Genomic DNA, 25,407 nt, shown 5'->3' with positions numbered 1-25,407 from the left:
ATGATGGATGGATGGACGGATGGACGGATGGATGGATGGATGGATGATGGATGGGTGGACGGATGGATGGATGGATGGACGGGTGGATGGATGGATGGATGATGGATGGGTGGACAGATGGGTGGACGGATGGGTGGATGGACAAATGGATGGATGGACGGACGGACAGATGGATGGATGGATGGATGGAGGGATGGATGGACAAATGGATGGATGGATGGACGGACGGGTGGATGGATGGACGGAGGGATGGACGGACGGACAGATGGATGGATGGACGGGTGGATGGATGGACAAATGGATGGATGGACAGATGGGGGGAGGAGATGCAGGACAAAGGGATGGACAGACGGACAGATGGAGAAGGGAAAGGGCAGATGGATGGAGGAGCACCTCGTGGACGGACAGACGGACACAGAGACATGGAGATGGACAGATAGATGGGGGATTACCCCATGGATGGACGGACAGGCAGGCGGAGGGAGGGAGGAGACGGAGGAGAGGACAAAGGGGTGGACAGACAGATGGAGGGAGGTGGACACAGAGATGGAGGAGCACCTCATGGATGGACAGACGGACAGGTGGAGATGGAGATGGGTAGATAGATGGAGGAGCACCCCATGGACGGACAGACGGACAGACGGCCGGGCAGGGATGCGGCAGGAGGGAGCGCGGGCAGGTGGTGGTCGGGACGAGCCGGGGGTGGAACGGGAGATGGACAGAGGGATGGAGAGGGGTGGAGAGGGGTGGATGGACGGACGGATGGACAGACGGGTGGACGGACAGACGGATGGACAGACGGGTGGATGGTGCCGTAGGTGCTGGACGCGGCGCGGGAGGCGGAGGAGCTGGTGGGGAAGTACGAGGAGCTGGCGGGGGAGCTGCTGGGCTGGATCGAACAGACCATCCTCACCCTCAACGACCGGCACTTGGCCAACGCCCTGCCCGGCGTCCAGAACCAGCTCCAGGCCTTCAACACCTACCGCACCGTGGAGAAACCCCCCAAGTGAGCCCCCCCCCCCAGCCCCACAGCCCCACGGCAGGGTTGGGGGGCGGCGTGGGGCTCAGCAAAGGCGGGGTGTGTGTCCCCAGGTTCATGGAGAAGGGCAACCTGGAGGTGCTGCTCTTCACCGTCCAGAGCCGCATGAGGGCCAACAACCAGAAGGTCTATGTGCCGCGGGAGGGGAAGCTCATCTCCGACATCAACAAGGTGGGACGGGGACCGGGACGGGGACGATGGTGACGGTGATGATGGTGATGATGGTTGACGACAGCTGATGATGGTGGTGGAGATGGTTCATGATGGTGATGATGGTTGATGATGGTGGTGGTGATGAGGATGATGGTTGATCATGGCTGATGGTGGTTGGTGATGGTTGATGATGGTTGATGATGGTGATGGTGACGGCTGGGGATGGTGATGGTGATGGGGACGGTGATGGGGATGGTGATGGTGATGGTGATGGTGCTGGTGATGATGATGGTGACAGTGCTGGTGATGATGTTGATGATGATGACAATGGTGATGATGGTGGTGATGGTGATGATGGTGATGGTGCTGGTGCTGGTGCTGATGATGGTGATGGTGATGGTGACAGCGATGATGGTGATGATGGTGATGGTGACAGTTATGATGATGGTGATGGTGACAGGGACGGTGATGATGATGGCAATGGTGATGATGTTGATGGTGATGTTCATGATGATGGTGCTGGTGACGATGATGACGATGATGATGATGATGATGATGGTGACGATGACGGTGGTGCCGTCTGGCAGGCGTGGGAGCGGCTGGAGAAGGCGGAGCACGAGCGGGAGCTGGCGCTGCGCACGGAGCTCATCCGGCAGGAGAAGCTGGAGCAGTTGGCCGCGCGCTTCGACCGAAAGGCCGCCATGAGGGAGACCTGGCTGAGCGAGAACCAGCGCCTCGTCGCGCAGGTGCCACCGGGGGGACGGGGGGGACGGGGGTCCCGCTCCCCATTGCCACCACCCCAAGATGTCTGGGAGTCCCACCTCCCCACTGCCACCACCCTGGGGACATGGGGGTCCTGCTCTCCACTGCCACCACCCCTGAGGTCCCCAAGGTGTCTGGGGGTCCTACTCCCCATGTCCGCCACCCCTGGGGACATGGGGGTCCAACCACCCACTGCCACCACCCCCAAGGTGTCTGGGGGTCCAACCGCCCACTGCCACCACCCCTGAGGTCCCCAAGGTGTCTGGGGGTCCAACCACCCACTGCCACCACCCCTGGGGACCCCAAGGTGTCTGGGGGTCCCACCTCCCCACTGCCACCACCCTGGGGACATGGGGGTCCTGCTCTCCACTGCCACCACCCCTGAGGTCCCCAAGGTGTCTGAGGGTCCGACCACCCACTGCCACCACCCCTGGGGACCTCAAGGTGTCTGGAGGTCCCGCTCCCCACTGCCACCACCCCCGGGGTGTCCGGGTGTCCCCGTGGACGTTGTGACCGTGCCCTTCCCCCTCGCCTTTTCCCCCAGGACAATTTCGGGACGGACCTGTCGGGGGTGGAGGCGGCGGTGCGGAAGCACGAGGCCATCGAGACGGACATCGTGGCCTACAGCGAGCGGGTGCAGGCGGTGAGCGCGGTGGCGGCCGAGCTGGAGGCCGAGCGCTACCACGACATCCGCCGCGTCCTCACCCGGCGCGACAACGTGGGGCGGCTCTGGGATTTCCTGCGGCAGCTGCTGGCCGCCCGGCGCGAGCGGCTGCTGCTCCACCTGGAGCTCCAGAAGATGCTGCAGGACCTGGGGCACCTCACGGACTGGATGGAGGAGATGAAGGTGACGACGGCGGGGGGGATGGGGACGAGGTGGCGGGGGGGGGGACACACACACACACACGAAGCGGTGGCACCTCCGCGCCGCCCCGTCCCCAACCCTCGGTGGCGCACGCAGGGCCGGCTGCGGTCGCAGGATTTGGGGAAGCACCTGCGGGAGGTGGACGACCTCCTGCAGCTCCACGGCCTGGTGGAAGCCGACATCGCGGCGCAGGCCGAGCGGGTGCGGGCGGTGGGCGCCGCCGCCCAGAGGTTCGCCGGGGACGGCCAGGGTGAGTGCGGGCGGGGGGGACGCCGGGGACACCCCCCGCTGTCACACCCCGGGGTGGCTGCTGGACCCCCAAACCCCGGGGTGGCCTCTGGACCCCCAACTCCCAGAGCCTGGGGTGGCCCCTGGACCCCCAAACCCTGGGGTGGCCCCTGGACCCCCAAAGCACAGAGCCTGGGGTGGCCCCTGGACCCCCAAACCCCGGGGTAGCCTCTGGACCACCAAAGCTCAGAGCCTGGGGTGGGCCCTGGACCCCCAAACCCTGGGGTGGCCTCTTGATCCCCAAAGCCCAGAGCCTGGTGTGGCCCCTGGACCCCCAAACCCTGGGGTGGCCCCTGGACCCCCAACTCCCAGAGCCTGGGGTGGCCCCTGGACCCCCAAACCCTGGGGTGGCCCCTGGACCACCAAAGCTCAGAGCCTGGGGTGGCCCCTGGACCCCCAAACACCGGCGTGGTCCCTGGACCCCCAACTCCCAGAGGCTGGGGTGGCCCCTGGACTCCTAAATCCCAGCGTGGCCCCTGGACCCCCAACTCCCAGAGCCTGGGGTGGCCCCTGGACCCCCAAACCCCGGGGTGGCCCCTGGACCACCAAAGCTCAGAGACTGGGGTGGCCCCCATACCCCCAAACCCTGGGGTGGCCTCTGGACCCCCAACTCCCAGAGCCTGGGGTGGCTCCTGGACCCCCAAAGTCCCAACTCTGGGGTGGCTCCTGGACCCCCAACTCCCAGAGCCTGGGGTGACCCCTGGACCCCCAAACCTCGGAGCCCAGGGTGGCCTCTGGACCACCAATTCCCAGAGCCTGGGGTGGCCCCTGGACCCCCAAATTCCGGGGTGGCCCCTGGACCCCCAAACCCCAGGACAGACCCTGACCTTGGTCCCCAGACCCCCAGGGTGGGTGACACCTGGACCCCCAACCCCTGGGTGTCCCCAAGCCCCCCAAGGTGGCCACTGTCCCCTGGACCCCCAACCCTTGGGATGTCCCCAAGCCCCCCTGGGGTGGCCACTGTCCCCTGGACCCCCACCCCCTGGGATGTCCCCAAGCCCCCCTGGGGTGGCCGGTGTCCCCTGGACCCCTCAGGGACCAGCGGGGGGTCCACGCAGGCTACCAGCCCTGCGAGCCGGCCACCGTGCGGGAACGGGTGGCCACCTTGGAGTTACGTTACCGGGAACTGGTGGAACTGGCGGGACAACGTCGGGCTCGGCTGGAGGAATCCCGGAGGCTCTGGAAATTCTTCTGGGATACGGGGGAGGAGGAAGCGTGGATGCGGGAGCAGGAACGGCTCCTCTCCTCCGAGGACGTGGGCCGGGATCTCACCAGCTCCCTGCGGTTGCTGAGCCAACACGACGCCTTCCGCGGGGAGCTGAGCGGGAGAGCGGGACCGCTGGAACAAGCGCTAGCCCGGGGTCGGGATTTGGTAGCCGAAGGCCGTTTGGGGGCAACCGAAGTGGCCGAAAGGGTGCGGGAGATGGAAGGCCGTTGGCGGGCGCTGGGCGAGCTGGCGGCCGAACGGGAGCGACGCCTGCGGGAAGCCGCCGGCTTCTTCCAATTCCAAGCGGAGGCGGCGGATATGGAGACGTGGCTCGAGGACGCCTTACGTTTGGCTTCCAGCCCCGAACTTGGTCACGACGAATATTCCACGCGTAGCCTGGCCCGGCAGCACCGGGAGGTGCAGGAGGAGGTGCGGAACCACCGTCCCGCCATCGACGCTCTGCAGGAACAGGCCGGCGCTCTTCCGCCCGCCTTCGCCGACGCTCCCGGCGTGGCCGGCCGGTTGCCGGAGCTGGAACGGCGTTACCAGGAATTGGCTTCCCGAGCGGAACGCCGGCGGCAGGACCTGCAGGACGCCCTGAGTTTTTACACCATGCGGAGCGAAGCGGACGCCTGCGGGCTGTGGGTGGGCGAGAAGGAGCAGTGGCTCCACGCCATGGACGTCCCCGAGAAGCTGGAGGACCTGGAGGTGGTGCAGCAGCGGTGAGAGGTGGCACCGGACACCCCCCGGCACCGCGGTGTGTCCCCCCCCGTGACGGCGGCGGGCGCTGAGGTTTTTTTTCCCCCCCCCCTCCCTCCTTCTTCCTGGCCGGCAGGTTCGAGACCTTGGAGCCGGAGATGAACAACCTGGCGTCCCGCGTGGCCGCCGTCAACCGCATCGCCCACCAGCTGCTGGCCACCGACCAGCGCAACCAGGAGAGCATCCGGGCCACCCGCGAGCAGCTCAACGCCAGGTCGGGGGATGCCAGAGGGAGGGATGCTCCAGGCAGGGATGGGTGCTCCAGGCAGGGATGGGTTCTCCAGGCTGGGATGGGTGCTCCAGGCAGGGATGGGTGCTCCAGGCAGGATAATGCTCCAGGCAGGGACGGGGTCTCCAGGCAGGGACGGGGTCTCCAGGCAGGGACGGGTGCTCCAGGCAGGGATGGGGTCTCCAGGCAGGATAATGCTCCAGGCAGGGATGGGGTCTCCAGGCAGGGACGGGTTCTGCAGGCAGGGACGGGGTCTCCAGGCAGGGATGGGGTCTCCAGGCAGGGACGGGGTCTCCAGGCAGGGATGGGTGCTCCAGGCAGGATAATGCTCCAGGCAGGGAAGGGTTCTCCAGGCAGGGAAGGGTTCTCCAGGCTGGGACGGGTCCTCCAGGCAGGGATGGGGTCTCCAGGCTGGGATGGGTCCTCCAGGCTGGGATGGGTGCTCTGGGCAGGGATGGGTTCTCCAGGCAGGGATGGCGTCTCCAGGGAGGGATGGGGTCTCCGGGCAGGGATGGGGTCTCCAGGCTGGAGGATGCTCCAGGCAGGGATGGGGTCTCCAGGCTGGGATGCTCCAGGCAGGGATGGGGTCTCCAGGGAGGGATGGGGTCTCCAGGCAGGGGTGGGGTCTCCGGGCAGGGATGGGGTCTCCAGGCTGGAGGATGCTCCGGGCAGGACGGCCGGGCAGGGTGGGCACCTCAGTGCCGGCAGCCACGTGCCCTGATCCTGCTTTTGGCGCAGGTGGGATCGGTTCCGGGCGCTGGCCGACCAGAAGAAGGAAGCCCTGACCTCGGCCTTGAACATCCAGAACTTCCACCTGGAATGCAACGAAACCACCTCCTGGATGCGGGAGAAGACCAAGGTGATCGAGTCCACGCAGGGCTTGGGCAACGACCTGGCGGGCGTCATGGCCCTGCAGCGCAAGCTCTCGGGCATGGAACGCGACCTGGAAGCCATCCAGGGGAAAGTACGGGATTTACGAGCCGAGGGGGAAAAATTGGCGGCCGAACACCCGGAACAGGCGCCCGCCATCCCGGCCCGGCTCTCGGCCGTCGAGGCGGTGTGGGATGAGTTGAGGAGCAGCTTGCGGCGTCGCGAGGAATCCTTGGGGGAAGCCAGCAAGCTGCAGGGCTTCCTGCGGGATCTGGCGGCTTTCCAGGCGTGGCTATCGCGTACCCAGACGGCCGTAGCCTCCGAGGACGTGCCGGCCACCTTGGCGGAAGCCGAAAGGTTGCTGAGCCAACACGAGAGCATCCGGAAAGAGATCGCTCACTACGGCGACGATTACCGCAACACGCGAGCCGTGGGGCGGGAGGTGACGCAGGGACAGACGGACGCCCAGCACGTCTTCCTGCACCAGCGACTGGAAGCTCTGGATACGGGCTGGGAAGAACTGGGAAGGATGTGGGAGAACCGCCATCACCTCCTCTCCCAAGCCTTCGCCTTCCAGGTCTTCCTCCGCGACTCCAAGCAGGTGGAAGGCGTCCTCAGCACCCAGGTGAGCGGCCGCGGAGGCGAAGGCGGCAGCGCCCGGCGGAGGGGAGGGATCTCGGGGCGGGGGACGGGACCGGAGGACGGCGGTGACACCGGCTCCGCTGCGCAGGAATACGCTTTGTCGCACACGGAGATGCCCGGCACGCTGCCGGCGGCCGAAGCTTCCGTCAAGAAGCACGAGGATTTCATGGCCACCATGGAGGCCAACGGGGAACGCGTCCAAGGGCTGGTAGCCACCGGCCGCAAGCTGGTGGCCGAGGGAAGCCTCCACGCCGAGAAGGTGCAAGAGACGGTGGATTCGGTGGAGAGCAGGTGAGGGCGTCCCCCAGCCGGGGGGGGGACGGGGGCCCGGCACAGCCCTCACCCCCCCGCCCTCGCCGCAGGCACCGGAGGAACCGGGAGACGGCCCAGGAGCTGCTAGGGAGGCTGCGGGATAACTGGGAGCTGCAGCGGTTCCTGCAGGATGGGCAGGAGGTGAGCGGTGGGATCGGGATGGGACTGGGATGGGATGGGGATGAGGATGGGGATGGGATGGGATGGGGACGGGAATGGGAATGGAATGGGGATAGGAAAGAGATGGGATAGGGATGGGATGGGGAGAGGAGGGGATGGGATGGGGAGGAATGGGATAGGGATGGGATGGGGAAGGGATGGGGATAGGGATGGGATGGGGATGGGGATGGGAACTGGGAAAAGGTGAGGTGGGGATGGGATGGGGTGGGATGGGGAGGGATGGGGATGGGATGGAGATGGGGATGGGACGGGATGGAATGAGGATGGGGATGGGGATGGGATGGGGAGGGATGGGATGGGAAAGGGGAAGGGGATGGAATGGGGATGTGAACTGGGAAGGGACGGGATGGGATGGGGTGGGGATGGGGATGGGAAGGGATGGGATGGGATGGGGTGGGGATGGGGATGGGGATGGGAAGGGATGGGATGGGATGGGGTGGGGATGGGATGGGAAGGGATGGGATGGGATGGGGTGGGGATGGGGATGGGGATGGGAAGGGATGGGATGGGATGGGGTGGGGATGGGATGGGATGGGGATGGGGATGGGATGGGATGGGATGGGATAGGGATGGGATGGGATGGGATGGGGTGGGGATGGGGATGGGAAGGGATGGGATGGGATGGGGTGGGGATGGGATGGGATGGGATGGGGATGGGGATGGGATGGGATAGGGATGGGATGGGATGGGGTGGGGATGGGATGGGATGGGGTGGGGATGGGGATGGGGATGGGGAAGGGATGGGATGGGGATGGGGTGGGGATGGGGATGGGGATGGGGATGGGAAGGGATGGGATGGGGTGGGGATGGGGATGGGAAGGGATGGGATGGGATGGGATGGGGATGGGGATGGGAAGGAATGGGATGGGGTGGGGATGGGGATGGGGATGGGGATGGGATGGGATGGAGATGGGGTGGGGATTGGGATGGGGATGGGAAGGGATGGGATGGGGATGGGGAAGGGATGGGGTGGGGATGGGGATGGGGATGGGAAGGGATGGGATGGGATGGGATGGGGATGGGGATGGGATGGGGATGGGGAAGGGATGGGATGGGGATGGGAAGGGATGGGGATGGTGAAGGGATGGGATGGGGATGGGGAAGGGATGGGATGGGACGTTGGTGACGGTCCCTGCCCTCCCGCCCCAGCTCACGCTCTGGATCAACGAGAAGATGCTGACGGCGCAGGACGTGTCCTACGAGGAAGCCCGTAACCTGCACACCAAGTGGCAGAAGCACCAGGCCTTCGCCGCCGAGCTGGCCGCCAACAAGGGCTGGCTGGAGAAGATGGAGAAGGTGACGCCGGGGCGACACCGGAGCCGGCGGGGGGGGGACGACAGCGGGACACCTCCCCCCCGCTGACGTTGGTGTCTTCGCCAGGAGGGTCAGCAGCTGGCGTCGGCGAAGCCGGAGCTGGGGACGGTGGTGACGGAGAAGCTGGCGGCGCTGCGGGGGCTGTGGGAGGAACTGGAATCCACCACCCGGACCAAAGCGCGGCGGCTTTTCGACGCCAACCGGGCCGAGCTGTGCGCCCAGTCCTGCGCCGCCATGGGGGGGTGGCTGGCGGGCGTCAGCGCCCAGCTGCGCTCCGACGACTACGGCAAGGACCTCACCAGCGTCAACATCCTCCTCAAGAAGCAGCAGGTCCCGGCCCGGTGCAGGGATGGGGGTCTGCAGGGGGACGGGGGTCTGTGGGGACAGGGGGCTGTGGGGACAAGGGGCTGCAGGGATGGGGGTCTGCAGGGGGACGGGGGTCTGTGGGGACAGGGGGCTGCAGGGATGGGGGTCTGTGGGGATGGGGGTCTGTGGGGGGCAGGGGTCTGTGGGGACAGGGGGCTGCAGGGATGGGGGTCTGTGGGGGGCAGGGGTCTGTGGGGACAGGGGGCTGCAGGGGGATAGGGGTCTGTGGGGGGCAGGGGTCTGTGGGGACAGGGGGCTGCAGGGGAATGGGGGTCTGTGGGGACAGGGGTCTGTGGGGACAGGGGGCTGCAGGGATGGGGGTCTGTGGGGAGCAGGGGTTTGTGGGGAATGGGGGTTTGTGGGGGATGGGGGTCTTGGGGGGACAGGGGACAGGGGACAAGGATCTCTGGGGGACAGGGGTCTGTGGGGACAGGGGCGCAGGGGGACAGGGGACAGGGGTCTGTGGGGGATGGGGGTCTGTGGGGGACAGGGGTCTCAGGGGGACAGGGGTTTGTGGGGGACAGAGGTCTCGGGGGGACAGGGGACAAGGATCTGTGGGGGACGGGGGTCTCGGGGGGCAGGGGACAGGGGTCTGTGCGGACGGGGGTCTGTGGGGGACGGGGGTCTCGGGGGGACGGGGGCGCAGGGGGACGGGGGTCTCGGGGGGACGGGGGCTGCACGGGGATGAGGTGCAGAGTTTGGGGCGCAGAGGGACGGGTGCCCGGCACAGGGGGGTGCCCGTGGGGGGGGGGGGGGGTCCCTCACCCCCCCGCCACCCCCCCCAGATTCTGGAGACGCGGACGGCGTGTGCGGGAGATGGGGTGCAGGGGACAGGGGTCTGTGGGGGACGGGGATGCGGGGGACAAGGGCGCGGGGGGACGGGTACCTGGCACCGGGGGGTGCCCGCGGCGGGGGGGGGTCCCTCACCCCCCCGGCACCCCCCCAGATGCTGGAGACGCAGACGGCGGTGCGGGAGAAGGAGGTGGAGGCCATGCGGGCGCAGGCGCAGGCGCTCAGCCCGGAGGACGGGGGGGCGGCCGAGGTGCGGGGCCGGGTGCGGGCGGTGGAGCAGCAGTTCCTGGGGCTGCGGGAGCCCCTGCGGGAGCGGCGCCGGAGGCTGGTGGCGTCCAAGGAGGAGCATCAGTTCCACCGCGACCTGGAGGACGAGATCGTGAGTGGGCGCCCGCCCGCCGGAGGGGACGCTGGGGACCCCCCCTGTCCCTGAACCCCTGTGTCCCCGTCCCCACGCCGTCCCTTGACCCCCATCGTCCCTGAACCCCTGTGTCCCTGTCCCCCGTCATCCCTGACCCCCTGCCATCCCTGTCCCCCATCGTCCCTGACCCCCACTGTCCCTGTCCCCCTACTGTCCCTGAACCCCAGTGTCCCTGTCCCCCATCGTCCCTGTCCCACATCGTCCCTGACCCCCGCTGTCCCTGTCCCCCCACCACCCCTGACCCCCAGTGTCCCTGTCCCCCAGGGTCCCTGTCCCCCATCGTCCCTGACCCCCGCTGTCCCTGTCCCCCCACCACCCCTGAACCCCAGTGTCCCTGTCCCCCAGTGTCCCTGTCCCCCCGCCATCCCTGTCCCCCCACTGTCCCTGTCCCCCCACCATCCCTGTCCCCCAGTGTCCCTGTCCCCCATCGTCCCTGTCCCACATCGTCTCTGACCCCCGCTGTCCCTGTCCCCCCACCACCCCTGAACCCCAGTGTCCCTGTCCCCCAGGGTCCCTGTCCCCCATTGTCCCTGACCCCCACTGTCCCTGTCCCCCCACCACCCCTGAACCCCAGTGTCCCTGTCCCCCAGTGTCCCTGTCCCCCATCATCCCTGTCCCCCTGCCATCCCTGTCACCCCGCCATCCCTGTCCCCCCACTGTCCCTGAACCCCACCATCCCTGTCCTCCACTGTCCCTGTCCCCCATCATCCCTGTCCCCCATCATCCCTGTCCCCCCGCCGTCCCTGAACCCCAGTGTCCCTGTCTCCCAGTGTCCCTGTCTCCCATCATCCCTGTCCCCCTGCCATCCCTGTCCCCCCGCCGTCCCTGTCCCCCAGCGTCCCTGTCCCCCGCCGCCCCTGACCCCCCGTGTCCCCCCAGCTGTGGGTGCAGGAGCGCCGAGCCCTGGCGTTGTCCACAGACCACGGCAAGGACCTGCCCTCGGTCCAGCTGCTCATCAAGAAGAACCAGGTGGGTCGGGGGGGGCCAGGGGCCACCTCTGTCCCCTGTAGGGGGGTCCCACCACACCAGCAGCCACCTCTGTCCCCCATGGGGGGGTCCCACCACCCTGGTGGCCACCTCTGTCCCCCATGGGGGGGTCCCACCACCCTGGTGGCCACTGCTGTCCACCCTCTTGGGGTCCCACCATCCTGGTGGCCACTGTTGTTCCCCTGGGGGGGTCCTACCATGCTGGCGGCCACCACTGTCCCCTGTGGAGGGATCCCACCACCCCAGGGGTCACCGATGTCCCCCATGTTGGGGTCCCACCACCCCAGGGGTCACCGACGTCCCCCATGTTGGGGTCCCACCATCCCAAGGGCCACCTCTGTCCCCCGTGGGAGGGTCCCACCATCCCAAGGGCCACCGCTGTCCCCCGTGGGAGGGTCCCACCGCCCCGGGGGACCACGGCCGCTCACCCCACCTTCTCCGTCCCCCCGTTGCAGACGCTGCAGAAGGAGCTGCAGGGCCACGAGCGGCGGGTGGAAGAGCTGCTGGGGCGCGGCGGGGGGGCGGGGGGGCGGGCGGAGCGGGTGCGGGAGCTGCGGGAAGCCTGGCGGGAGCTGCGGCGGCAGACGGAGCTGCGGCACCGGCGCCTGGAGCTGGCCCAGGCCGCCCAGCAGTTCTACTGCGACGCCGCCGAGGCCGAAGCCTGGATGGGGGAGCAGGAGCTGCACATGATGGCGCAGGAGAAAGCCAAGGTCTGGTGTCCCACGCCCCCCCCCAAAAAAAAAAGCGTGTCACCCCCTCCCCAGCTGTTGTCACCCCCTCCCTGAGCCGCTGTCACCCCCCCGGCAGGACGAGCTGAGCGCCCAAGCCATGGTGAGCAAGCACTTGGTGCTGGAGCAGGCGCTGCGGGATTACGCCCACACCATCCAGCAGCTCTCGGCCCAGAGCCGCGACATGGTGGCCAGCGGCCACCCCGAGAGGTGGGTGAGGGCCGCGGGGGGACGCCGGCAGCGTCCCGCAGGGGACGGGTGTCCCCCTGCCGCCTCCCGTCCCCGTGATCGGTGTCCCACAGGGATCGTGTCCCTCCCTGCCGCCTCCTGTCCCCGTCATCGTCATCCCATGGGGATTGTGCCCCCCCTGTCACCCCCGTCCCCACGTCCATCACCCCACGAGGAGCAAGTCCCCCCCTGTCACCTCCTGTCCCCACGAGGAGCGAGTCCCCCCTGTCACCTCCTGTCCCCACGAGGAACGAGTCCCCCCCTGTCACCTCCTGTCCCCACGAGGAGCAAGTCCCCCCCGTCACCTCCTGTCCCCACGTCCATCACCCCACGAGGAGCGAGTCCCCCCTGTCACCTCCTGTCCCCGTGAGGAACGAGTCCCCCCTGTCACCTCCTGTCCCCATGTCCATCACCCCACGAGGAGTGAGTCCCCCCTGTCACCTCCTGTCCCCACATCCATCACCCCACGAGGAGCGAGTCCCCCCTGTCACCTCCTGTCCCCACGAGGAACGAGTCCCCCCCTGTCACCTCCTGTCCCCACGTCCATCACCCCACGAGGAGCGAGTCCCCCCCTGTCACCTCCTGTCCCCACGAGGAACGAGTCCCCCCTGTCACCTCCTGTCCCCACGTCCATCACCCCACGAGGAGCGAGTCCCCCCTGTCACCTCCTGTCCCCACGAGGAGCAAGTCCCCCCCGTCACCTCCTGTCCCCACGTCCATCACCCCACGAGGAACGAGTCCCCCCCTGTCACCTCCTGTCCCCACGAGGAACGAGTCCCCCCATGTCCATCATCCCACAGGGATCACGTCCCCTTCTGCCACCTCCCAGCCCCATGGCCATTGTCCCACGAGGACCGTGTCCCCCCTGTCACCTCCTGTCCCCACGTCCATCACCCCACGAGGAGCGAGTCCCCCCCTGTCACCTCCTGTCCCCCCGAGGAACGAGTCCCCCCTGTCACCTCCTGTCCCCACGTCCATCACCCCACGAGGAGCGAGTCCCCCCTCTCACCTCCTGTCCCCACGTCCATCACCCCACGAGGAACGAGTTCCCCCCGTCACCTCCTGTCCCCACGAGGAGCGAGTCCCCCCTGTCACCTCCTGTCCCCACATCCATCACCCCACGAGGAACGAGTGTCCCCCATCACCTCCTGTCCCCACGAGGAGCGAGTCCCCCCTGTCACCTCCTGTCCCCACGAGGAGCAAGTCCCCCCCATCACCTCCTGTCCCCACGTCCATCACCCCACGAGGAACGAGTCCCCCCCTGTCACCTCCTGTCCCCACGAGGAACGAGTCCCCCCATGTCCATCATCCCACAGGGATCACGTCCCCTTCTGCCACCTCCCAGCCCCATGGCCATTGTCCCACGAGGACCGTGTGTCCCCTGCCACCTCCTGTCCCCACGTCCGTTGTTCTACAAGGCTCCTCTGTCCCCCCTGTCACCTCCTGTCCCCACATCCATCACCCCATGAGGACCATGTGTCCCCCCTGCCACCTCCTGTCCCCATGATGATCGTCCCACAGGGATCGTGTCCCCTTCTGCCACCTCCCAGCCCCGCATCCATCATCCCACGAGGCCCCTCTGTCCCTCCCGCCACCTCCCAGCCCCACGGCCATTGTCCCATGAGGACCGTGTGTCCCCTGCCACCTCCTGTCCCCCTGATCACCGTCCCACAGGGATGGTGTCCCCATCCCCACGTCCGTCGTCCCACCACCCCCCGCGTCCCCCCGCCACCTCCCACTCCCCCCCACGCTGTCCCCCTTGCTGCGGCTGCCCGGCGGCAACCCGGCTGAGGGCGCGGGTGGCCGCAGCGAGCGGCTGCGGCTGCGGCAGGCGCAGGTGGACAAGCTGTACGCGGGGCTGAGGGAGCTGGCGGAGGAGCGGCGCGCGGCGCTGCAGGAGCACCAGCGGCTCTGCCAGCTCCGGCGCGACCTGGACGACCTGGAGCAGTGGGTCTCCGAGAGGGAGGTGGTGGCCGCGTCCCACGAGCTGGGGCAGGACTACGAGCACGTCACGGTACGGGGGGACACGGGAAGGGGACGGGGTGGCCCCTGGGTCCCTAAAATGCCATCCCGGACGTGTAGGGTGTCCCTTCTATCCCTGAAGTGCCATCCCTGACGTGTGGGGTGTGCCCTCTGTCCCTGAAGTGCCATCCCCGACACATGGGGTGTCCCCTGTGTCCCTAAAGTGCCTTCCCTGACACAGCGAGTGTCCCCTGTGTCCCTAAAATGCCATCCCTGGCACGTGGCGTGTCCCCTGTGTCCCTAAAGTGCCATCCCTGACACATGGGGTGTCCCCTCTGTCCCTAAAGTGCCATCCCCGACTCATGGGGTGTCCATTGTGTACCTAAAGTGCCATCCCTGACGTGTGGGGTGTCCCCTGTGTCCCTAAAATGCCATCCCTGACACGTGGGGTGTCCCCTGTGTCCCTAAAGTACCATCCCTGACACAGCGAGTGTCCCCTGTGTCCCTAAAGTGCCATCCCTGGCACGTGGCGTGTCCCCTGTGTCCCTAAAGTGCCATCCCCGACACGTGGGGTGTCCCTTCTATCCCTGAAGTGCCATCCCCGACACGTGAGGTGTCCCCTGTGTCCCTAAATTGCCTTCCCTGACACAGCGAGTGTCCCCTGTGTCCCTAAAATGCCATCCCTGGCATGTGGCGTGTCCCCTGTGTCCCTAAAGTGCCATCCCTGACGCATGGGGTGTCCCCTCTGTCCCTAAAGTGCCATCCCCGACTCATGGGGTGTCCATTGTGTCCCTAAAGTGCCATCCCCAACACATGGGGTGTCCCTTCTATCCCTGAAGTGCCATCCCCGACACGTGAGGTGTCCCCTGTGTCCCTAAAGTGCCTTCCCTGACACAGCGAGTGTCCCCTGTGTCCCTAAAGTGCCATCCCTGACGCGTGGGGTGTCCCCTCTGTCCCTAAAGTGCCATCCCCGACACCTCTCTCCTCTCTCCCGGCAGATGCTGCGGGATAAATTCCGGGAGTTCTCACGGGACACCAGCAGCATCGGTCAGGAGCGCGTGGACGCCGTCAACGCCTTGGCGGACGCCCTGATTGCCGCCGGCCACTCGGAAAACGCCACGGTGGCCGAGTGGAAGGACGGCTTGAACGAGGCCTGGGCCGACCTGCTGGAGCTGATGGACACGCGGTCGCAGATGCTGGCGGCCTCCTACGAGCTGCACCGCTTCTTCCACGACGCCCGGGAGACGCTGGCGCAGGTGCAGCACAAGCAGCAGCAGCTGCCGGAGGAGGTGGGCCGGGACCTGAACACGGCGGAGGCCATGCAGCGCATGCACAGCGCCTACGAGCACGACATCCAGGCGCTCAGCGCCCAGGTGAGGCCCCGCGGGGAGGCGGCACGGGGACGCGGCAGGGCGTGGGGACGCGGCACAGTGCGGGGACACGGTGCGGGGTCATGGCTTGGGGACACGGCACGCTGTGGGGACATGGTACGGCATGAGGACACAGCAGGGTGTGGGGACACAGCACAGGGACACGGCACGGTGTGGGGACACGGTACGGCACAGGGACACAGCAGGGTGTGGGGTCATGGCTTGGGGACACGGCACGCTGCGGGGACACGGTACGGCACAGGGACACAGCAGGGTGTGGGGTCATGGCTTGGGGACACGGCACTGTGGGGACATGGTACGGCACAGGGACACAGCAGGGTGTGGGGACACAGCACAGGGACACGGCATGCTGCGGGGACACGGTACGGCACAGGGACACAGCAGGGTGTGGGGTCATGGCTTGGGGACACGGCACACTGTGGGGACATGGTACGGCACAGGGACACAGCAGGGCGTGGGGACACAGCACAGGGACACGGCACGCTGCGGGGACACGGTACGGCACAGGGACACAGCAGGGTGTGGGGTCATGGCTTGGGGACACGGCACGGTGTGGGGACATGGTACGGCACAGGGACACAGCAGGGTGTGGGGACGCGGCACAGGGACATGGCACGGTGTGGGGACATGGTACGGCACAGGGACACAGCAGGGTGTGGGGACGCAGCACAGGGACACGGCACGCTGCGGGGACACAGTACGGCACGGGGATTTGGCACAGAGTGGGGACATAGCATGGTACAGGGACACGGCACAGTGCAGGCACATGGTACGGCACAGGGACACGGCAGGGCACAGGAACATGGCACAGCGTGGGGACACAGTATGGTGTGGGGACACAGTATAGCACGGGGACACAATACGGCAGAGGGACACAGGCACAGGGACACAGTACGGCACAGGGACACGGCAGGGTGTGGGGACATGGTGTGGCACAGGGACATGGCACAGAGCGGGGACAAGGTGTGGCACGGGGGCACGGCACGGTGCAGGGACATGGTGGCAGCGTGCCGTGAAATGGCACAACATGAAGCAGCACGGCACGGCGCGGCACGGCGCGGCACGGCGCAGTACTGTATGCTGCAGCCAGGCACAGTGCGGCGCAACCCGGCACAGCCCGGTGCAGTCTGGCACCGCACAGCCCTGCATGGCACGGCACAGCCCGGCACAGCCCGGTGCAGTGCGGCACAGCCTGGCACGGTGCGGTACAGCCCGGTGCATCATGGCACAGCCCGGCACAGCCTGGTGCATTGTGGCACAGCCTGGCACAGTGTGGCACAGCCCGGTGCATCACGGCACAGCACAGCCTGGTGCAGTGCGGCACAGCCTGGCACGGTGTGGCACAGCCCGGTGCATCACGGCACAGCCCTGCATGGCACGGCACAGCCTGGCACGGTGTGGCACAGCCCAGTGCATCACGGCACAGCCCTGCATGGCACGGCACAGCCTGGCACGGTGCGGTACAGCCCGGTGCATCACGGCACAGCCCTGCATGGCACGGCACAGCCTGGCACAGTGCGGTACAGCCTGGTGCATCACGGCACGGCACAGCCCGGCACAGCCCAGTGCATCGCAGCACAGCCTGGCACGGTGCGGTACAGCCCGGTGCCTCACGGCACAGCCCGGCACAGCCCGGTGCAGCCATCGTGGCACAGCCTGGTGCATCGCGGCCCAGCCCGGTGCATGGCGGTACATCCCGGTACACCGCGGCACATCCCAGCACACCACAGCACAATCCCGGCACACCCCGGCACGCCGCGGCACATCCCGGCGCACCGCGGCGGCACATCCTGTCCCGCGGCGGCGCCTCCTCACCTGGATGTCCCCCGCAGGTGCGGCAAGTGCAGGAGGACGCGGGGCGGCTGGCGAAGGCCTACGCCGGGGAGAAGGCGGCTGACATCCGGCGGCACGAGCAGGCGGTGAGCCAGGCCTGGGCCGAGCTGCGCGGCAGCAGCCAGGGCCGGCGCCGGCTCCTCCTCGACACCGTGGACAAGTTCCGGTTCCTGCGGGCGGTGCGGGACCTGCTGCTCTGGATGGACGGCGTCCGCCTGCAGATCGAGGGGCAGGAGCGCCCGCGGTGAGGGGCCCCGGCCACTGCCACCTCCCGGCCCCGCGTCACCCTCCCGCGAGGACCGTGTGTCCCCCCGCCACCTCCCGTCCCCACGTCATCATCCCCACGAGGATCAAGTCCCTCCCGTCACCTCCTGTCCCCACATCCATTGTCCCACGAGGACCGTGTGCCCCCCTGCCACCTCCCGTCCCCATCTCCGTCATCCCATGAGGTTCCTGTGTCCCCCCCGGTCACCTCCCGTCCCCACGTCATCGTCCCATGAAGACCAAGTCCCCCCTGTGACCCTCCATCCCCATGTCCATCATCCAATGAGGACCGTGTGTCCCCCTGCCACCTCCCGTCCCCACGTCATCGTCCCACAAGGCTCCTGTGTCCCCCTGTCACCTCCCATCCCCACATCCATCATTCCCTGGGGACCATGTGTCCCCTGTCACCTCCTGTCCCCACATCCATCGTCCCATGAGGACCGTGTCCCCCCCTGCCACCTCCTGTCCCCACATCCATCGTCCCATGAGGCTCCTGTGTCCCCTGTCACCTCCTGTCCCCACATCCATCGTCCCACGAGGACCACGTGTCCTCCTGCCACCTCCCATCCCATGTCCATCATCCCACAAGGACCAAGTCCCCCTTGTCACCTCCTGTCCCCATCTCCATCATCCCACGAGGACCATGTGTCCTCCTGCCACCTCCCATCCCACGTCCACTGTCCCATGGGGACCAAGTCCCCCCCGTCACCTCCTGTCCCCACATCCATTGTCCCACAAGGACCGTGTGTCCCCTGTCACCTCCCTTCCCCATGTCCATCATCCCATGAGGACCGTGTCCCCCCCTGCCACCTCCTGTCCCCACATCCATCGTCCCATGAGGCTCATGTGTCCCCCTGTCACCTCCTGTCCCCACATCCATTGTCCCACAAGGACCGTGTCCCCCCGCCGCCACCTCCTGTCCCCCCATCCGTCCCCCCGTCGTGTCCCCGGACACCCACCACGGGGCGGGGAGGGGGGGTGGCCCCGCGGGGACGCTGACGGCGTGTCCCCGGCGCAGGGACGTGTCCTCGGCCGACCTGGTGATCAAGAACCACCAGAGCATCAAGGCGGAGGTGGAGGCCCGGGCCGACAGCTTCGACGCCTGCGTGGCCATGGGCACCGCGCTGCTGCACAAGGGCCACTACGCTGCCGACAAGGTGGGCTGGCCCCGTGGCCCCTTGTCCCGTGTCCCCGTGTCCCCATCCCCTCACCCCATCTCTACGTCCCTGTTCTCATCCCCACGTCCCCAGCCCCGTGTCCCCATCTCTGTCCCCATTTCTCTGTCCCTGTCCCTGTATCCCTGTCCCCAGCCCCGTGTCCCCAGCCCTGTGTCCCCGTCCCTTTATCCCTGTCCCTATATGCCTGTCGCTATCCCTGTGTCCCCATTCCTGTCCCCATCCCTGTGTCCCCATCCCCTCATCTCATCTCTATGTCCCTGTTCTCATGCCCATGTCCCCAGCCTTGTCCCCAGCCCTGTGCCCCCACCCCTGTCCCCATTCCTGTCCCCATCCCCTCATCCCATCTCTGTGTCCCTGTTCTCATCCCCACGTCCCCAGCCCCGTGTCCCCGTCTCTGTCCCTATTTCTCTGTCCCCGTCCCTGTATCCCTGTCCCCATCCCCGTGTCCCCATCCCCATGTCCCCATCCCCATGTCCCCAACCCTGTCCTCATACTGTCCCCATCCCCATGTCCCAGCCTTGTCCCCATCCCTCTCCCCATTCCCATCTCCCCGTCCCCATGTCCCCAGGCCCATCTCCCCAGCCCCGCGTCCCCAGCCTTGTCCCCATCCCCATGTCCCCATCCCTGTGCCCATCCCCCTGTCCCCACGTCCCCATCCCCATGTCCCCCCCCCCGCCCCCGGATGCCGCGCACTCACCCCCCCCGCTCCCAGATCTCGGAGAAGCTCTCCCAGCTGCAGGAACGTCGCCGGGACATCGGGGACCGCTGGAAGGAGAAGATGGACTGGCTGCAGATCGGTGAGCGAAGGGGGGGGGTGGGTGGGTCAGGGGGGATTCGGGGGTCCGCCCGGACGCCTGGGTCCCCATTGTGTCCCCGTTGGGTCCCCATTGTCCCGTCCCCCCCCCGGCAGTGCTGGAGGTGCTGATGTTCGGGCGGGACGCCAGCATGGCGGAGGCCTGGCTCTCCAGCCAGGAGCCGCTGGTGCGCTCGGCGGAGCTGGGCAGCAGCGTGGCCGAGGTGGAGAATCTCATCAAGCGCCACCAGGGCTTCCAGAAGGCGGCCGCCGCCTGGGAGGAGCGATTCGCCGCCCTGGAGAGGCTCACCACGGTGAGGGGGGGGGCGCACACCGCCCGCTGAGGCCTGGCACGCTCGGTGCATGGATTGACCCTCCCCTGTGTCCCGCTGCTGAGCCCCGGCGCACTCAGTGCACATGTGACCCCCCCAATGCTGAGCCCTGTCGCACTCAGTGCACGTGTGACACCCCCCCCCCCCCCCCCCGTGCTGAGCCCCAGGCGCACTCAGTTCACTTGTGACCCACCCTGTGCCCCCCCCGCCCCCAGCTGGAGGAGAAGGAGCGGCGCCGGCGGGAGGAGGAGGAGGCGAGGAAGAGGCGTCCCCCCACGCCCCCCCCCACCGCCCAGGCCCAGCCCGGGGGGGGCCCCCCCACGCCGCTGCCCCCCGAGAGCCAGAATGGCGGCGGGAGAGGGGGGGAGACGCAGAGGTGAGGGGGGGGCACAGGTCGGGGAGCGGGGGGAGGGGACAAGGGGGTCTGGTGGTGACATTCAGGTCTGGGGGGGGCTTGGGAGGGTCTGGGGGGGAGGACGGGGGGGTACATTCCAGTCTGGGGGGGTCTGGGGACACACAGGGGGGGACATAGAGGTCTGGGGGGGCTGGGGCGTGGGACACGAGGGGGACATTCCAGTCGGGGGGGGTCTGGGGAGACACGGGGGGGGACATGGAGGTCTGGGAGGGTTTGAGGGGGGGGCACAGGGGTGGACACGAGGGGGACATTCCAGTCGGGGGGGGTCTGGGGAGACACGGGGGGGCACCTGGGGGACATTGGGGACAGGGGGCAAAGCGGGGAGGGGCCGTGGGGGACGCAGCGGGGGGGACGACAGTGGGGACTTGGGGGGTGGCACAGGGGACATGGGGGGAAAGAGGGGACGTGGCGGGGGGGGACGACAAGGGGGGCACCCGGGGGACACACACACAGGTGTGTGACCTTGTCCCCCCCCCAGGGCCCCCCCCCTGCAGAGCCGCCCCCCCGAGCCCCCGGCCGTCAACGGCATCGGCCCCGACAGCGCCAACGCCCAGGTGACACCTCCGACCCCCCCAAATTTGGGGACCCCCCGCCCCGGGCAAGGGGACGGGGCGGGGGGGATGGTGACACCCCCTCCCCACCTCTGTGTCCGTCCCCCCCCCTAAAACCCCTGTGTCCCCCCCCAACAGGTGCCGGCGGGGCTGAGCAATGGGGCACAGCGCAGCCCAGGGGGGTCCCCGCGGGGGGGGCCGGGAGGAGGAGGAGGAGGAGGAGGAGGGGGGGGGGCCGCCCCCTGACCCCGCCCACGCGGCCACGCTGCCCCCCCCCCGCGGCCCCCCCGCCCCCCCCGAAAGCCTGGAGGGGGGGCTGTGCCGCAAGCACGAGATGGAGGCCCAGGGCAAGAAGGCCCCCAACAGGTGAGGACACGCCCCCACGGCCACACCCATCGGCCACACCCACACAGGCCACACACCCCCTTGGACACACTCATATAGGCCCCGCCTCCCGGGACACACCCATAAAGGCCACACCCCCATGGGACACCGCCCTGACCCCGCCCACAGGGACACGCCCGCACAGGCCACACCCCCGAGACACACCCACACAGGCCACACCCCCGAGACACACCCATAAAGGCCACACCCCAGCCACACCCACATAGGCCATGCCCCATCGGACACACCCAGACCACGCCCCCTTGGGCACACCTATAAGGGCCACATCCCCCACGGGACACTGCCCTTGCCCCGCTCACAGGGACACGCCCGCACAGGCCACGCCCCCGACCACGCCCCACCCCAAACGGCCACGCCCCCTTCCTTCAGGCCCCGCCCTTAAATCGGCACCGCCCCCACTCCATGTGGGTCCCCCCCCAGAGCCGTGTGTCCCCTCCCCACACTGTGTCCCCCCCCCCGGAGCCATGCCCCCCCCCCAAGCTGTGTCCCCCCCCCCCCGTACAAAGCCGTGTTGTGCCCCCCCCCGGCACCTCATCCCCCCCCCACTGCCTTGGCCCCCCCCACGGAGCCGCGTCCCCCCCCTGCAGAGCCATGTGTGTCCCCCCCGAAGCTGTGCCCCTCCCAGATCCATGTACCCCCCCCACCTTGGTACCGTGTCCCCCCCCCAGAGCCGTGTCCCCTCATATGGAGCTGTGCCCCCCCCCAGATCCATGTACCCCCCCCGGGAGCCGTTTTCCCCCCCCTACAGAGCCACGTCCCCACCTCACCCCGTGTCCCCCCCCCCCAGGTCGTGGCAGAGTGTGTACGTGGTGCTGCGGGGGGGCAGCCTCAGCTTCTACAAGGACGCCAAGAGCGCGGGGGCAGGGGCCCCCCCCTACCATGGGGAGCCCCCCGCCCCCCTGCGCGGGGCCCGCTGCCACCCCGCCCTGCACTACAAGAAGCGCAAACACGTCTTCAAGCTGGGGTAGGGGCGGGGGGGGCGCGGGGGGGGACATACATGGGGGACATGGGGGGCATGGGGGGGACATACATGGGGGACACACGGGGGGGTCGGGGGGGACATGGGAGGGAGACACTGGGGGGCACGGGTGGGGATATGGGGGGCACATGGGCAGGGGACATGATGGGCACGGGGGGGGGGACACACAGGGGGGTTGTGGGGAACATGGGGGGGGACATGGGGGAGACACTTGGGGGACACCGGTGGGTCATGGGGGGGGACAGGGACATGGAGGACACACGGAGTACATGGGGGGGGGACACATGAGGGACATGGGGGGACACGGGGGGTGAGACGGGGGGGACACGGGTCTGAGCCGTGTCCCCGTCCCCAGGCTGAGTGACGGGAAGGAGTATCTGTTCCAGGCCAAGGACGAGGTGAGACACCGGGGGGGGGGCACCCGCACGTGGGAACACGCACCCACACGCGTGTGCGGCCGTGTAAACCCCAACGCACGTGCGGCCCCACTGGGGCCCAGGTGGCCACGGGAACACGCCCCCCCCCCCCCGCCCATTCATGCCCATTCACGCCCCCTCACCCACACCCATTCACACCCACTCCAGATTCTCCCACGCCCGCCCCCGCCCATTCATGCCCTCTCACTCCCCCTCCCACTCCTTCACGCTCTCCCCGTGCCCACTCACACCCATTCCAGACTCTCCCACGCCCATTCATGCCCTCCCACGCCCATTCACGCACACTCCAGAGGCTCCCACGCCCATTCATGCCCTCTCACTTCCACTCACACCCATTCACACACACCCCCATGCCCACTCACACCCACTCCACTCTCCCACGCCCCCCCACGCCCATTCATGCCCTCTCACACCCACTCCAGACACTCCCACACACCCCCCACGCCCATTCATGCCCTCTCACACCCACTCCCACCCACTCCAGACACTCCCACACACCCCCCACGCCCATTCATGCCCTCTCACACCCACTCCAGACCCCCCCACGCCCATTCATGCCCTCTCACACCCACTCCAGCGTCCCCATGCCCCCCCCGCCCATTCCAGACCCCCACTTACACCAACTCCAGCCCCGCCTCGTCCACTCCAGACCCTCTTATGCTCCCCCCACCCCCTCCCACTCCCTCTTACGCCACCCCCCGCCCCCCACCCCCCGCTGACCGCCCCCCCCCCCCCCGCTCCGGCAGGCGGAGATGAGCACTTGGCTGCGGGTGATCCAGGCGGCGGCCACCCCGGTGCCGGCGGGGCCGCGGGAGGGCGCGGGAGGGGTCCCGGGAGGTGGGGGGGGCAAGGGCGTGACCCGGGCCATGAGCATGCCCCCCGTGCCCCCCCCCGCCGAGGGGGCCCCCGGCTCCCGCCCCCGCGAAGGGAAGGAGAAGGAGCGGGAGAAACGCTTCAGCTTCTTCAAGAAGAACAAGTAGAGACGGGGGGGCCCCCAGAAACGGGGGGGCCCCCCAAAATCGGTGGGGGTCGCCATAAACGCGGAGGGGTCCCTCAAAAACGGGGGAGGTCCTCCAGAAACGGGGGGGGCCCCCATAACGGGTGGGGGTCCCCATGAACTGGGTGGGTCCCCCAGAAACGGGGTGGGGGGGCCAGAAACGGGGGATTCCCCACAAACGGGAGGGGTCCCCACAAAAGGGGGTGCCCTGAGAAAGGGGGGGGTATCCGAGGAATTGGGGGGGTCCGGCGGAGCTGATGGAGGGACGCGGCGGGGGCAGCACGGGGGGGGCAGTGGGGGGCCCGGACCCCCCCGCGCCGTCGTGCCTTCCCGCCCCGGGGTCCCCGTGTCCCCCCGCGTCCCGGTGATGTCCCCGCGCAGCCCCAATAAAGAGTGTAGAGAGCGGCGGGTCCCAGTGTGCTGGGGGGGCAGGGGGAATGGGAGGAACTGGGATGGGATGGAGATGGGGATGGGATAGGACGGAGATGGGGACGGGAATGGGATGAGGATGGGATGGGAATGAGGATGAGGATGAGGATAGGATGGAATGGGATGGGGAGGGGATAAGGATGGGATAGGGATGGGGATAGGATGGGAGGGGTATGGGATGGGGATGAGGATGGGATGGGGATAGGGATGGGAGGGGTATGGGATGGAACGGAATGGGGATGGGATGGGAATGAGGATAGGGATGGGGATGGGATGTGGATGGGATGGGATGGAATGGGATGGGGAGGGGATAAGGATGGGATAGGGATGGGGATAGGATGGGAGGGGTATGGGATGGGGATGAGGATGGGATGGGGATAGGGATGGGAGGGGTATGGGATGGGAATGAGGATGGGATGGGGATAGGGATGGGGATGGGGTGGGGATGGGGATGGGATTAGAAGGAATGGGGATGGGGATGGGATGTGGATGGGATGGAATGGGATGGGGAGGGGATAAGGATGGGATAGGGATGGGGATAGGATGGGAGGGGTATGGGATGGGGATGAGGATGGGATGGGGATAGGGATGGGAGGGGTATGGGATGGGAATGAGGATGGGATGGGGATAGGGATGGGGATGGGGTGGGGATGGGGATGGGATTAGAAGGAATGGGGATGGGATGTGGATGGGATGGAATGGGATGGGGAGGGGATAAGGATGGGATAGGGATGGGGATAGGATGGGAGGGGTATGGGATGGGGATGAGGATGGGATGGGGATAAGGATGGGAGGGGTATGGGATGGGAATGAGGATAGGGATGGGGATGGGGTGGGAATGGGGATGGGATTAGAAGGAATGGGGATGGGGATGGGATGTGGATAGGATGGAATGGGATGGGACAGGGATGGGATGAGGGTGGGATGGGGATGGGGTGGGGATGGGGCCGGCAACAGGTCGGTTCGGGTGCCCTGTATCACCCCAGTGCTCCCAGTACGGCCCACCAGTCCCCTGCGAGCCCCCCGCCCGCCCCGAGCAAAACCCTCAATGGACGCGCCGGCCCCGCCCCTCCCCACGGAGCTCTCAATGGACCGTCCCGCCTTTCCCCGCTCGCCCCGCCCACTCCCCTTCTGTCATTGGCTGCTCCGCCTCCGTGGGGGCGTTCCCTCCCTTTCTGCCGGCGGCGGCAATGGCGGGGGGGGGGGGACGGCTTTGACGGACAGCGCCACCGGCCAATCGGAAGGCGGGAGAGGGGGAAGGGGTTGACGGACAGCGCCGCTGCCCAATGGGAAGGCGGG

At 67.9% G+C, this 25,407-nt stretch overlaps 1 protein-coding gene across 1 annotated transcript; it reads left to right on the top strand.

Moving 5' to 3' along the window:
- The first annotated feature begins 310 nt into the window (after nt 1-310).
- On the top strand, nt 311-22,191 carry SPTBN2 (spectrin beta, non-erythrocytic 2). The gene is made up of 26 exons (XM_063319190.1): nt 311-1,006; nt 1,093-1,210; nt 1,780-1,938; nt 2,499-2,801; nt 2,916-3,069; nt 4,166-5,036; nt 5,150-5,287; nt 6,041-6,797; nt 6,903-7,105; nt 7,177-7,267; nt 8,456-8,602; nt 8,687-8,950; nt 9,933-10,157; nt 11,079-11,168; nt 11,642-11,896; nt 11,994-12,124; nt 13,952-14,156; nt 15,103-15,477; nt 17,328-17,572; nt 18,611-18,749; nt 19,483-19,567; nt 19,681-19,877; nt 20,111-20,271; nt 20,789-20,864; nt 21,000-21,227; nt 22,054-22,191. The coding sequence occupies exons 2-25, from the start codon at nt 1,097-1,099 to the stop codon at nt 21,105-21,107; spliced, it is 5,493 nt and encodes a 1,830-aa protein (XP_063175260.1). The 5' UTR covers nt 311-1,006; nt 1,093-1,096; the 3' UTR covers nt 21,108-21,227; nt 22,054-22,191.
- The last annotated feature ends 3,216 nt before the right edge of the window (nt 22,192-25,407 follow it).

The sequence above is a fragment of the Chroicocephalus ridibundus genome, chromosome 31 (genome assembly GCF_963924245.1).
Source record: "Chroicocephalus ridibundus chromosome 31, bChrRid1.1, whole genome shotgun sequence".
Taxonomy (NCBI): Eukaryota; Metazoa; Chordata; class Aves; order Charadriiformes; family Laridae; genus Chroicocephalus; species Chroicocephalus ridibundus.
Note: the sequence above shows the minus strand (reverse complement) of the source record. Positions and strands in the feature narration are given on the sequence as shown.